We start from the raw sequence: 13727 nt of genomic DNA, 5'->3' as shown, positions 1-13727 counted from the left end.
CTGAAACTGGAGTGCCATGCCAGGCAGCGCTGCAGCGTCTGCCTTGTGACGTTTGGTGGCTGGAGGGAGGCATCGGGAGGCATCCGACTTCTCGATGTGGTGCTTTAGTCCTCTCTGCCCAGAAAGTGCCAGTTGGTCTTGTTAAGTGAGCTGTGACTCATGAGGATTTTTTCCTGATGTCCTGTAGAGCTCAGTTGCTACCTGACGGGTAAGGATACGGTGGCATTCGAAGCTCTGTGCTTTGGTTGTCTTCTCTGCGTGACAATAAGTATCATATTCTGCTCTGTTGGAAGGTGGCTGTGTGGATGGTGGGCCCCCTCTTTTAGGGAAGACCCGCTAGGTCAGACGCTGACTGATGGAGATGTAGGAGAGAATTCCAGAAGAGAATGAATTCTGGCATCCCTCCAGAACAAGCAACGTGGCAGGGCAGGAGTGTGCTGGGACTGCCACGGTGACTTAGACTGCACGCTGTAAATCAGAACTTTTGCTTCTGTTTCGAAACCTAACATACCCTCACCAGTTCCCATCGCTGGAGGAGCTGGTTAGCCGGAATCCGGGCCGCTCATGTATAGGAAAGGCTCACAGCTGGGGGGAAAGGGATGCGTTTGGGGGGTTGTGGACTTGCCTTGCAGTCTGTCCTCAATTTCTTGTTGTGTTTTTTTTTTTTCGTTTGTTTTCAGGGGAGAGGAACAAAACACTATGGCCTGATTGTGGTTGGGCATTCCCTCGGGGCTGGCACGGCTGCCATCCTGTCCTTCCTCCTGCGCCCGCAGTACCCGTCGCTGAAGTGCTTTGCCTATTCCCCCCCAGGTGGGCTGCTGAGGTAGGTGTTGGGGCAGGAGGACCAGTGAGAGAGAGGAGGGGTGTAGTTGTGGCTGGACCAGATCCTGTTTGTCATGCTCTGAGGGGCAGTAAAAGACAAGTCTCTGCCCTGAGAAGCGTGCAGAGAAACGAAGAGGCAGTCTGTAGGAGCTGCGGGTCGTTGGCAGCCCGTGCTCTGTGTTGTAGTTTGGAGTTTAGGTTATGATGGCAGGCGGCCGCTCGCACCAGTATTCTGGTTTATGACTTAGTTGTCTGTGGCTGTAGCTCTAATTTCACCCTGACCTGCGGAAAGGGCAAGTTGGGCAGATGGGGTACAATCCCCTGATCCCCTGCACAGTACCAGTGTGTCCCCTCCTCGTCTGCTGTGAATAGATGTACAATAAGGGAGGTATCTGACTGAATAATGTCTGCATCAGTTGAGCTAGTTGTTTGGACTCCTTTTGCAGCTGACGAGGAAATTGGCACTTGTGGGGTGTGATTTTTTTTTTTTTTGTCATTCTAAAGTGGGTGCCTAAAATGGGTCAGAGGGATTGTGCTTCTTGGGTGCCTGTTTCTCTCCCTTGGCTATAGGGGGAATCTAGGGTAGCCGCCTGGAAGCCCTCTGAAGAGAGGTATGGCGAGTTCCTCCCACTGTAAATTGGAACAGACCTGCTGGTCACGTTATTTACGTGGCAGTCAAACAAAAACATCCCACTGGAGTGCTGTGAAGCGGGATAAGGTCTTTCTAGTTGTGACAGACATCCCGGGGGCACTTGAAAGCAGCTATGGATTATCAGGAGCTTCTTGTGATAGTTATTGCATCCCGTTCCAGGAGCAGCCAAGGGTTTTAAACCATCCCTGGATGTTGGCATGCCGTGTTTTGATAGTAATCCCTGGTCTTCTGCAGCTATGGAGGAGTTGCTCTGTAGAACGTTTCATGAGAGTTTTTGGTAGCTTTCTGCTCAGAGCTTCCACTCCTGAGATCCCTTGATAGCTCGGGCCAAGCTGTGGTGTGCTGCCTCCGCTGTTTCAGAGTTCGAGGAGGTGCCTCTGCCTGCCACGCTTCTGTTGCGCTGTGTGCCATGCCCAGGATCGTCTCTAGGTCAGTGGTGCAGCCTCCGCCTGTGGTAACTGGTTCAGAAGATCTCTAGGAAGGTTAGCTGATGGCAGAACCAGCTCGTGGCGTGGAAGCCTTAATTCCCTCTTGCCTTAGCCCTCGGGTTCCTGCAGAAAGTGGCCGTCTTAGTTCCACAGTGTCTTTGTAAAGTAGTCTCAGGAGCATGGAATATCTTCTTCCTTCCTGCTGTCCTGGCCGTTCCCAAGCTATTGGAAGATGATTGAGGTGTTGAGTTAAAGTACTTCCTTTTCCAAGTATATTCAGAGCCGTGTGCAGAGTAACGTTGCTTTGGGGCACGGGATGCGAATGAATCGGGCTTTGCTCTATCAAGGTGCAGATCCCAAAAGCCTCGAGCAGCCTGGGTTTGTGGGTTTTGTAACCCTGGTTCACTCTCTGACACCAGTGGCAAACAGGGAAAGAAGTGCCGTTTGCTGCTAGTGAAACGCTGTTTGCTGCTTCTTGGTCCTGTTTCTCTTCCAGTGAGGATGCCATGGAGTATTCGAAAGAGTTTGTGACTGCAGTCGTGCTTGGCAAAGATCTAGTGCCCAGGCAAGTTGAGAAGCGTCTGAATTTCTTGATGAGTATCTGCTGTTCTATACCAAAGTCACCTCTTTCCTATCAGAAACACTTAGATCGTATCTGTCGCTGGCGGCCTCATTTACCTGTCCTTGTGTGCGTCACACTTGTCTTCCTGATTACCTGCATTGCTGCTGCTTTTGTGTGAACACCTATACTGGTGTTTCACACAGCTTTTTAGGGGCATATCCCTCCCATCTCTCAGCTGCCCGTGTGAAAGAAATGGGTGAATATCCTGCCTCTGTACTGGTACTCGTATGTCAATGCCATCTTCCTGGTTGCCGGTGTTACCTCAGCCCTCTTTACACTCTGCCCCGAACTAGATGTGCTGTCATCTCATCTCTGTGTTGTTTGTCCCTCGATACCTGTTTCATATCATCTCACATCTCTGAACCAGCTCCCTCATTTCTTGTGTCTTGGCGTTTCTCACCTCTCGTCATCTCCTGGGACGTGTTCTGCCGGACGGGGCGTTGGCCGAGGGGCCAGACAACCTGGGTTTTGCTTTTGCTTCTGCCCTGTTGTGTGACCTCAAATAAATGGTGACACTTCTGTCTGTGCAATACAAGGCAAGTAGAATTCAGTGGAGGAGGAGCACTACACGGTATCGAATGTGCCTTTTGGTAACCTGCGTGACAAAATCTTGTCCATCCTGTCACCTGTCTAGTGGTGTCATAGAGCTCTGTGACATTTCTCTTATACTTGTTCCTTGCTCGCTGGTTTCTGATTGCATCATCTCCCTCATTATCTGTTCATTGACCTCTCTCTTATCTGTGTTCACTGATCTGGTTCTGCTGTTAGATTTCGTACTTGGTTATCGTCACGATGGTTTCCTGTGGCCTCTCAACCCTCGTTACTGGTCCTGGGTGATGCCACAGCCCGCCTCTGAAATGATCTGCATTATGGCCTTGTTGCGTTCTTGTAGCATCTTTTCATAGCGCGGTTTCTTGTCCTGGGCCGTGCTGCCCTGTTCCCTGCCCAGCTGCCTTAAGCACACCTGCCTCTCTTCCCAGGATCGGCCTCTCTCAGCTGGAGGGATTTCGCCGGCAGCTTCTGGACGTTCTTCAAAGAAGTAACAAACCAAAGGTAAGAGTGAGGATTAACAGAGGCCTGAAGGTGAGTCTCTGAGCCGTGATGGTGAACTTCCAGTGTCACTTAGCCACGCTGCAGGCTCCTCCTGCCCTCCAGGGCTCCTCCTGCCCACGGTGGCTGCTGTTTAGGTGACCAGAGGAGTGACAGCAGGAGCTGGAGAGGCCAGGCCTGCGCTCTGCAGGCCCTGTGATGGTTCTGGCTCACGTGCTGTAAGCTCACCATCGCAGCTCTAAAATAACTGAGCGGGAAACTTTCTCATCGGAGCCTGTTTCGAAGCCTGTGTTCCACCTGCAGCTTTTCTTGGCCAGTGACAAATGGTGACGGGCTCGGAGGTGCAGCAGTCGGCTGCTTATAGACACTGCTGCGTGCTGCCTGGCTGGTGCTGTTCTAGGATAAGCGGTCTGGTAATGTTTTGGAGGAAATGTGGAAAGTTGTTCCTCCACAGGCTGCTCTACTGTTACACTGAGATGGAAAAAAAACCATAAGACGTTAAGATTTTTTTTTTTTTAGGGGTAATATATTATAGAGTTGACCTGTAGAGGGAGAAAACTGAGCTGACACTGATTTTTCTTGTCAGCATTCTGTGGGTTTTGTGTTTTGGCTTGTGTGGTTTTTGATGACTTTGGGTTTATTTTTAGGATTTCTTTCAGTGCACAAAGTCCTAAACAGAATTTTCGGCTGTTTGTTGTATAATCTTTTTCTTGGTTTTGTGCATTAAAAACTCAGATTCCACCTACCTTGTTTATTTTGAAAGATACGAAGCTATCAGTTGGTGAACCAGTTGGTGCTCGCTCTAGAGCCTTAACTCTACTAAAACCTCCAGCAAAAAAAAAAAAGGATGAGATGTTGCCACTTCTAAAGTTAAAATTGGAAAAGGAAGAAACAGCTTTTCTGGACAGGGTTATCTCTAGGTCTATCATTTAAGCAGTCAGGGCACAAGACCTGGCTTGGTTCTTTTCCTGGTATTGGCAGGTTTAAACTGAATGCTGATAGCGTCTTGTGAGGCGACTCTGCTTTGCTTTGGTGTTTTTTCTCTTCTCAATATTCTCCCTCCTTCCTCTTCCGTTGGACAGTGGCGAATCATTGTGGGTGCTACCAAGTGCATCCCCAAGTCAGAGCTCCCCGAAGAGACGGAAGAGAACTCGGTGACGAGCAACCGCCTCTGGACCCATCCCAGCGACCTGACCATCGCCCTCTCTGCCAGCACACCGCTCTACCCGCCCGGCCGCATCATCCACGTGGTGCACAATCACCCCGCAGAGCAGTGCTGGTGAGTGGGGGGCAGGGGGGTGGGTGTGAAAATTTTCCTTTGGAAAAGGCTCCCCAAGACAGGAACCCATCTATGAAGGAGGTGATTATTTTTTTTTTTCCCCCCACTGTCTTACAGTGACTGGGTCTGCGTTGTCAGAACAGAAAGATAGTCGCGGCACTGTTGGCTAGGGCAGAGTTTTGGAGCAATGGCAGTAGCACGAGCACTTTAATATCTTCTGGTTTTCCTCCTGTGGCTTTTTCTGTCTCTGCAACCTGCTGTTTCGTTCTTTTACGTGCCAAAATATTGCCCTGCTCTTTCATCCCTGGCTCCCTGTTTTCCCCTCTGGATCCCAACTCCTCTTCCAGTTGCTGCGAGCAAGAGGATCCCACTTACTTTGCTATCTGGGGCGACAACAAGGCGTTTAACGAAGTGATCATCTCGCCGGCGATGTTGCACGAACACCTCCCGTACGTGGTCATGGAAGGGCTCAACAAGGTAACGCAGAGAATGGGGATCGAGGGGTAATTCGGTGCCCTAATGAAAGGAGAGCCTTGTCACAGGTCGTTACGTACACAGAAGAGGCAGTCCTTGCCCAGGAGAGCTGGCTGCTTAGATACACAAGGCCATTTGCTTTGGAGAGGAGGAGGAGGAAAGGAGATTGTTCTGGGCCAGTCACGCACAGGCTGTTAGAGTTGAAGGCAATGAGGTCTGGAAATGGAATGTCGATCTCCCTCCCGATACCCAGAGTCCCAGACTGGGTGGTCTTTCCAAATTTAATGTCCTAATAACGTGAGGTTGGGCGTTGTTGGGTTCCTTATCTCGGAAGCTGCCTGTTACAGCCTGCAGCTGAGGTGACATCCAAGCTGTGACAAGTCCTCCCTGCTGCGGCTGCAGCCCCTCTGTTAGTCTGAGGGGTGACAGAGCTTACGGATAGTGGTTGTAGAAGGGGTCTCGGCCACCGAGCTACGGTCCCTTAGCCGGGTCTCCCCTGCTCCTGCCAGCTTCCTTCCAGTCGCCTCCCCAGCACTGGATTCCCAGGAGCGTATTCTGACAGGATAGGGTATGTCAGAATTCACGGATAGAATCCTTTCTCTCAAGACCTTGCCCTGTGCTTGTGGAAGGCATTGGTAAGAAACAGAGGTAAATCCAGCTGTCTGGAAGTCCCGAGCAAAGCTGCTACCTCCAGTAAAGCACTACTGTTCCTCTGCTTGCCTTGAATAGGTCTTGGAGAATTACAACAAGGGGAAAACAGCTTTACTTTCTGCTGCCAAAGTGATGGTGAGCCCTACGGAAGTGGATCTCACCCCAGAGCTGATCTTCCAGAGTCAGCCCTTACCTAGTGGACCCGCAGTGCAGATCGGAACTGGGGCCATCACAGTGGACCGAAGGAACAGCAGTACTAAGTAAGGATATATCTTTGGTTCGTTGGCTGTGGGTGTGTGTGTCCTCTTTCTCTTGGGGCGTTGCGATCCGTGTTTGCGGGAAGGCTCGATCCAAGGGCCGCCTTTGTGGGACTTTTGCTTAGCTTCAGTCTGTCTTGAGTCACGAAAAAATCCTTTGTGGTGCTCAAGAATCGGTGAGTGCGGCAAGGGCAGGAGAACCTAGAAGCTGAGGGTATGGAAGAAACCTCCTTTTTTCCTTATCCAGACAAACGGGATCTTCTCTGAAACCATAAAGGCAAAGCTTGCAGTCTTGCAGCCAAACTTCTGTTTTCCTGGGCGATTTGTGTGCCCAAAGATAGCTGATAACTTACCAGAAGATACTTTATGATGCCACTTGTGTAACCTTACAAACAGGACAGTCTGGCAACATGGATACGGGTGAGGGGAGAGCAGTTGGCGTCCTGTTTCTGAAGGACGAGAGCAGGAAGCTCAGTCCAGTGGAAAGCAGGCGAGGGGAAAAGGCACGTTCTGAGTGCTAAAAGGGTGGTTTTCTGAAAGCTGGACCGTCACTCAGCGCTGACATCAGTAGTCCAGCAAGGGCCAAAAGGTGGAGGAACGTGGAGAAGGAGGTATAGAAAGGAGCGGTTTGGAGAAGAGCTTGTTCTTTGTGGTGTATGGAAACAGCTTTCCTCCAGGAGCCAGTGGCAGAGAGGCTCCTTGCAGATTTTCAGGTAACATGAGGCGTTGCGGGACGACAGACTTGCAAGAAGCGAGGGAAGTAAATATATAAAAATGTGGGCAAAGACTTTATTTCGAAGTTGGAACACGTGATTTCCATCACAGAATTGCATTACACCGGGCGAATTTTCAGGCAAACCAGGGAAGTTGAGAGAAGGAAGATGGTTTGTTGTCAGGGATAGCACATGGGAGCTGTGAGGGGAAACAAAGACAGCATGGTGGGTGGGAGATGATTATTGCTTTGCAGGGGAAGCCCTTCCGTGGAGATTTCAGGTAGAGAGACCCAACAAGAAGCTGTGCCTCTGTGGGGAGAGGCAGGGTGAGATGGTGTGTGCTGAGTGACGGACAGCTGAGTATCCTTGAGGTAACGTGAGTGAGATTTAAATTTAGAAGAAAGATAAGACGGCAAATCGTAGGAAAATGGTGAAGCGGTTGTCACGGAGTGAATGGTCAGAGAAGGAGAGCTTAGAAACAGAACGGCAGCTGTGGTGGAACAGCAGGAACAGGGGTCAGCCCCCCTTTGTGAAGGCTACAATAAGACTGAGAAGATGAACTAGGTCAAGCAGCGGGGAGAGGAGCGTTGGTCTCTGTGCCGTAGCCAGCGCAGACCCAAGGAGCTGCTTCCTGAAAGTAGAGGGGGAATTCCAAGCTATGAAAGGGAAAGGAACAAGGGAGAAGGCAGAGAGGCTTAAAGGAGGTGCTAGAGTGGAAGCAGTTGTAGGTTGGTTGCTTTTAATTCGAGGTTAGAGCCAGCTTATTGTGTCAGACTCCCTCTTTTAGGGTTCTTGAAGCTTGTTCTCAGATCACTGTTCCTGTGAAGTTACACAGGGATCAAATATTGCCTTAACTTCCCAGCCTCTCCCTGTGCAGCACGTCCCTTTGGCAGGTGCAGCAGTCCTCTCCCGAGCTCAGGCTCTTTTCCCAGCTCTTTCCTGAAGTCCTTGTCCTTGGGGCTGTTGCTCTGGCTGCAGCTAATCCCAGGCTTTGGTTGTGCCTGGTGTGGGGAGCTCCTTCCCTGGGTCTTTGACATAGGGTCTTTCTGGAGGAGCCTGCCTGACCCTTTAAAGTCTTAGTGTGACTGGAGTCTTTCTAAAGCTCTTTTCTTGTTTTAAACTGAGTAAATTGCCTTTTTTTTTACCTGTTTTAAAGTCTGCTACCCAAAACGGTAGCTGAATTGGTCATGGGCAATGCTCTAACAGCCCCCTGGCATTGGTAGTAGTAAGGTAGGGATGGCCAGCATGGATTAGGAGGGGAAGGCATGAGACTGGAGTGGTTCCAGCCAGAGAACAAAGAGAAAGTAGTAGGTTAACTGTAGGCTAGTCCTTCAACCTCGCTTGCCTCAATCCTCTCTAACACAGAGGTCTTGGGTGAGGGGGGGTTTGTCTGTATGTGTGGAGACCCCACCGTGATTTTGGGCCCTTCAGTTAGAAGCGCTGCAAGTTTCACTGGAAGCAGTGAAAATGGTGCTTGAGCAGGAAGACATTGAGGGGAAAGGGAGAAGGGCAAGAACCTGAGTCTGCAGAGGGAAGAAACTGTGCCTCATATTTTCAAGTGGGAGGATGGAGAGATGGGAGGTTTCTTGCAGTTGTGGATGGCTCTGGTTAGAGCAGCAAGTGCCCTCAAAGTCCGAGACGTGGTTCCTCCGGCTGTTGTGGCAGCTTGTGGTTCTGGGAGTGATGCAGCCTCACGTTCTCCGTTTCTCATTGCAGGAGCAAGTCCCATTCTGAAATTAGCTTGGAGGGGTTTTACGAGACAAAGCCACTTTCTCCTGTGCAGAAAGACCCTGTGGAGCTGCTTCTCCTGGATACGAAGGAACGTCTGTCTGTGGAGCTGCAGGACCGTCGCGCCCCTCTGGCCACCATGGAGAGCCTCTCGGACAACGAATCCATCTACAGCTTTGATTCAAGGCGCTCCTCCGGTTTTCGGAGCATCCGGGGCTCCCCCAGCCTCCATGCTGTCATGGAGAAGGATGAGACGCACTGCTTTTATATAGACCCTGCGATCCCTGAGGAGAACCCCTCCCTCAGCTCGCGGACAGAGCTGCTGGCTGCTGATAGCCTCTCCAAGCATTCCCAGGAGACTCAGCCCCCCGACAATGTGCTCAACAGCGGTGGCACTACCCCCCAGCGACGCTGCAGCGAGGAGGGGGCCAGCAGCGAGGGGGACCGCGTTTCCTTAGCCCCCCGTGAGGAGCTGTCCCTCCAGAACGGACGGCTCACCGATGTTCCCAGTCCCCAAGTGCTGGAGTTTGCTGAGTTCATAGACAGCCTCTTTAATTTGGATAGCAAAAGCAGCTCCTTCCAGGACATCTACTGCATGATGGTGTCAGACAGCTCCAGTGACTTCGCAGAGATGCCCAAGTCTGTCAGTGAACAGGAGATCCTGTTGAGGGCCCAGTATGAACCCAACCTAGTCCCAAAGCCCCCAAGGTTGTTTGCAGGCTCAACAGATCCTTCGTCGGGCATCTCTGTCTCACCCTCTTTCCCCCTTAGTTCATCTGGAGAACTCATGGACATCACTCCTACAGGCGTGAGCAGCCAGGAGTGCCTGGCCACTGACAAAATCCGGACTTCCACCCCCTCTGGGCACGTAACCAGCCCTGCCAAGCAGGACGACCTCATGATTTCGGCCCTTTAGTGCAGGGTAAAGGGGTGCAGCTCTGCGAGCTGATCCCGTAGGCTGAGTGCTGGGATAATACTCGGAGGAGAGGTGGTCCTTGGGCAGTTTGGATTGGAGGAGACAGCTGGAAACGTTCCTTCTGGGGTGGCACGGTGGTGGCACGCTGCTGTCTGGAGGCTGGATTGTGCTGGAGTCCCGTGCTGGCAGCTGGGAGAAGCAGCGTTGCCTCAGGAGGCCTGTTACGCTGAGAGGGTCCGAGCCACTAAAGGCAGATGTGAATTCCCTACCTCAGCCTGCCTCGTTGCACCTCAGAGGCAGATTCCTTGCCCCAGGGCACCTGCTGAGTCTGGGAGTGAGATATCCCGCTTCAGGGAATCCTCTGGGGTGAAGGGGGGGCGGGGGATTCCCTGAAGCTCGAGGATTGGATAGACAGAAGCAAGGGGGCCAGGCCAGATCACACACACACACACACACCCCTCCTGCCCTTGGTAACCCTGTCAGTGGTTTTGGAAATGAGCGGATTGAGACTTTGGGCCCTATTGCACTACCACGTCGGATCTGGCCCAAGATCCAATTCGTCACACTTCCACGGGGATTGCTTTTGTAGGACACTCCTGTTTTAAAGCCATTGGGGCTGTATTCTCCCCAAATGCAGTCTCCCCTCCCCTGGCCAGGCGCAGCAGGAATGGGGCTGGCACTCTGCTTTCTCTCCCCTGAGTACTTCTGTGTTCAAGTGACCACCAGGCCGCTTCTGAGAGGGAAGGACGCTGTTCTGAAGAGCCAAAGCCCTCTGCCACGTCCCTCCTTTTGCCAGAAAGAGTTCTCCTGGATGTTACCGCCATCGCTTCTCAGTTCCCTGGACCACTCTGAGCTGCCGACATTCCTGCGGGACTGACAGGATTCTCACCTCAGAGCTGCACGGATGGAGCAACTTAAAAATTCCAGAGGCTTCTCAATACCCAGCGTTATTGGCCAGGCCCCTGCGGAGCCTGGGAGCCTCTCCTGGACTCCGCTGGGTCCTCACACCACCCCTGCGCAGTAACCGCAGATCAGTGCCAGCCTCTGTCATTGGGAGTTCAGGGAAAAGATGAACTTTTATGAAGTATTGAAATCTCTCGTATGTTTACAGAGCTGCTAAGCTTTTTGGAAGGTATTTATTAAGCAAACGGGGGGGGCTTTCCCTCAGCAAAAAGCATGTTCATTCTCTCCATTCCGTGCTCTTCCCTCTGGGCGCTGAGGGAGGGAGAGGATGGGCAGGTATGATGGCAAGCCCCCTGCTTTTAAAAATGGGTCGGAGCCCGGGGGGAAGCTGCTTGCGTCCCTCGCCCACCCTCCCTCGTCCGCCTCCCCGTCGCAAAGCTTCACCGAGTCGCGAGTAAAACTACCTGAGTGCTGCTGTGCAGAGCCTCAGTGCCCGGAGGGGCCTGCTGTGCCCTGTCTAGGCAGGGACTTTGCAATGAGGGAAGCAGGAGAGAAACTACCTATCTAGAAAGTTAAACCTACTGTGACCTGGAGAAGGCCTTTAATTGAGAAAACACCTTCATATCAAAGCTCAGCGGAGTAACCAGTCAGCCTCACTGGAGCTCTGTCCTCCCTCAGTGGAAAAGAAATTCCTATTTTAACTTCCTTCTCATCACAGAGATGTTCTTGCCCTCCTTTCCCCTCCTTAGCTGAGGTTTTTCCATTGTGGGAGGATGCTGTGCTTCCCAGGAGCTTCGCTCACGACAAATCCCTCGGCTCCTGTTATCCCTAGCCTCCAGCTGTGTTCACGGAGTAGTTTCTGGAAGGCCCAGGCACGGGTCAGGGCTGTGCTGTCCTGGCTGCCAGGTAAAGAGAGCACGAGTGTGGGGTCAAATGCCGTCGGGTCAGAACGGGAGCACTTTAGAGCCAGTGTGCGTTGAGATAAATGACTTCAGGTGCACAGAAGTGAACTGGACTTTGTGTCCCAGCGCCGATCTCCCGCTCAGTTCGGTGTGGGATACCGTGTCCCCTGCTCCTTATAAATTGCAGGGACTTAGTTTTACTTACAAGCAGTAAAATCTCCCTGTGCTTTAGGTTCCAAAGGTGACCTTTTTTATACCATCTTGAACTGGAGGGCAGAAGCCCCCTCGGAATTCAAAGTAAATTGTAAAAGAAAAAAAAAATGCTTTCGTTCTGAGCAACAAGAAGTTACTTTTTTCTGTGTGGGTCCTTCAGAGAAAAGCAGTGTTGTTGCCCCTTGCTGAGAGCTCGTGTGGTTCAGGAGCTGGTCTAGCAGAGCTGTGTAAGTGCCATCAGATCACCCACTGCTGCAGGCACGGCCTGAGGCCGAATTGCTGCACGCACCCAAGAAAGACTGGAAAGGCAGGGGCCGGGAATACGCACAATAAACTGGGTAGTTTGGAGCTGAAGTGTGGGGAGGCTGAGGCTAGCGGGCTAGCTCGCCTCCTGCTGCAGGCTGCTGACACGTGGGGAGAGAGTGGGGGGAGAAGGAGTTCGTTTCTGCCTTCAGCCGTCGGCAGAAGGTGGGTAGTGACAACACTTAGCACTTAGGCAGAGCTTTATATCTGCAAAGCACTTTACAGACCTTAATGAAAGAATCATCTCTGTCCCTGGCACCAGGTACTAGGAGATGGCTGTCTCTGAGACTAGGTGGAACTACTGGTGTCCTACCCGAGGGTGGTGGGGAGGTGATTCAAGGTGAGGAAGGTAGATGATCTCCCTCTTTAGAAAAAAAAAAAAAAAAAAAAAAAAAATTGTTGTTTCAGGAGTGACCTGGTGATGTTTAATGGGTCACAATATTGCACTAGAAAGTCGCTTCTGACCTGGACGTACCTCCGCCGTGTCCTGGAGGACGTTGTGCCGTGAGTGTTTCCTTCTCTGTGCCATTGGAACTGTGCCCCAGGGGCATGGGGTTACCTCGCCCTGACCCAGCGGCAGCAGGAACCAGCCTGGCGTGCTGCCTTTTTCTGCTCTGTGCTTATTAGGCTGCTTCTGAAAAGCCTGGAAAAACCTCATGCTTTTGGGACCTGGGCTTGCCATAGATCAAGGCAGTGGAGGTGCAAAAAAAGCTCTTAATTAAGGTTCTTGTTGTATCACATTACGGGCGATTCCTGTTCGCTCTTGACAAACAGATCTGTTCCCAGTCTTCACAAAGTAAACCCACATTCTTTGCGTTCTCTCTGCTTTACATGTCTCTCTGTGTCTTGATCCTCATCACTCCTTTGCTGTAAGAGCATTTGGACAGGCGGATCTCCTGTTTCATCCTGGAAGAGCGTATCTGGAAAGTTAAAATAAACGCTGAGCCCGTAGCTACCTCCTTCGTTTGTGCTGCACGCCCTTGCCTGTGCTCTCTGCCCTCACTCCGATGCGCAGCCGCCTTTGGAAGCACGAAGCATCTTCAGATTTCTTCGTGTCTTGGCTTCTGGTTCCTACCCTTAAGCTTTGTGCCATCTAATCTTTGTACCTTCCCTTGATACTTCAACGGGATGTTCCGCCCCACGCGGAGGCCGCGCTGGACGTGCAGTTCGTAGTGCCTCGGACGCCCTAAACCCCCCCCCCAGCTGAGCAGCCAGCAGTTCACCCGGCTCAGTGGCACATCCTGAAAATCTCCTCCAAGAGCTTTTGGTAGAGGAGTGGAGCCGCAGGCCGTGCAGTTCCCGGAGAGCAGAGTGGCCTTTGTGCACCTTCAAACCAAAGCGCCGTAAGCGAAACCCTCTGCGGCTTGGCCCAAGGGCCCAGCCGGGTTCTCTGCCCTTTCCACCATCCCCTGAGCTGCGTGACCGGCGCTCGCAGGCGCGTGTGTGTCCGTGCCATTCTCCCCAGGGCGGGAGGGGAAGGTCAAACTGCCGCCTTGGAGCCTTCGGGGGTAACCTGGGAGGCCCTGGACTAGGCGCGCGTTGAACCGCGTCCAGCAGCTCAGTGAGGAGCCGCCTCTGACCCGGCTGCGAAGGCGCTCACGAGGTGTGAAGGGCTGGGTGCTGCCGCCTGTATTTTGCACCTACCAGCTGCCCTCCAGCCCTCTTGGGTGCGTCCAGAGTGGGATAAAATAATGCCGTTGAGAATATCCCAGGGAGTTTTGATTGTCAAGCCCTTGGCGTGTAATGCTGGCCGGCGGCGGTTTTGCAGGCCCTTCTGCATCAGTAATTATTGCTTCTCGTCTTGCTTTAATTGC

At 52.2% G+C, this 13727-nt stretch overlaps 1 protein-coding gene across 1 annotated transcript in view; it reads left to right on the top strand.

The window, feature by feature from the left end:
- DAGLA (diacylglycerol lipase alpha) overlaps nucleotides 1–10040 on the top strand; it is a 30586-nt gene extending 20546 nt beyond the window's left edge. Inside the window, exons 13-19 of the mRNA XM_009949454.2 lie at nucleotides 681–823; nucleotides 2399–2467; nucleotides 3505–3577; nucleotides 4657–4853; nucleotides 5201–5330; nucleotides 6057–6238; nucleotides 8665–10040. Coding sequence (XP_009947756.1) covers nucleotides 681–823; nucleotides 2399–2467; nucleotides 3505–3577; nucleotides 4657–4853; nucleotides 5201–5330; nucleotides 6057–6238; nucleotides 8665–9592 — 1722 coding nt within the window. The 3' untranslated portion in view covers nucleotides 9593–10040. The remainder of the gene's footprint in view (nucleotides 1–680; nucleotides 824–2398; nucleotides 2468–3504; nucleotides 3578–4656; nucleotides 4854–5200; nucleotides 5331–6056; nucleotides 6239–8664) is intronic.
- Nucleotides 10041–13727: the final 3687 nt, after the last annotated feature.

This window comes from Leptosomus discolor, chromosome 12 (genome assembly GCF_034619465.1).
Source record: "Leptosomus discolor isolate bLepDis1 chromosome 12, bLepDis1.hap2, whole genome shotgun sequence".
Lineage (NCBI taxonomy): Eukaryota > Metazoa > Chordata > Aves > Leptosomiformes > Leptosomidae > Leptosomus > Leptosomus discolor.
Note: the sequence above shows the minus strand (reverse complement) of the source record. Positions and strands in the feature narration are given on the sequence as shown.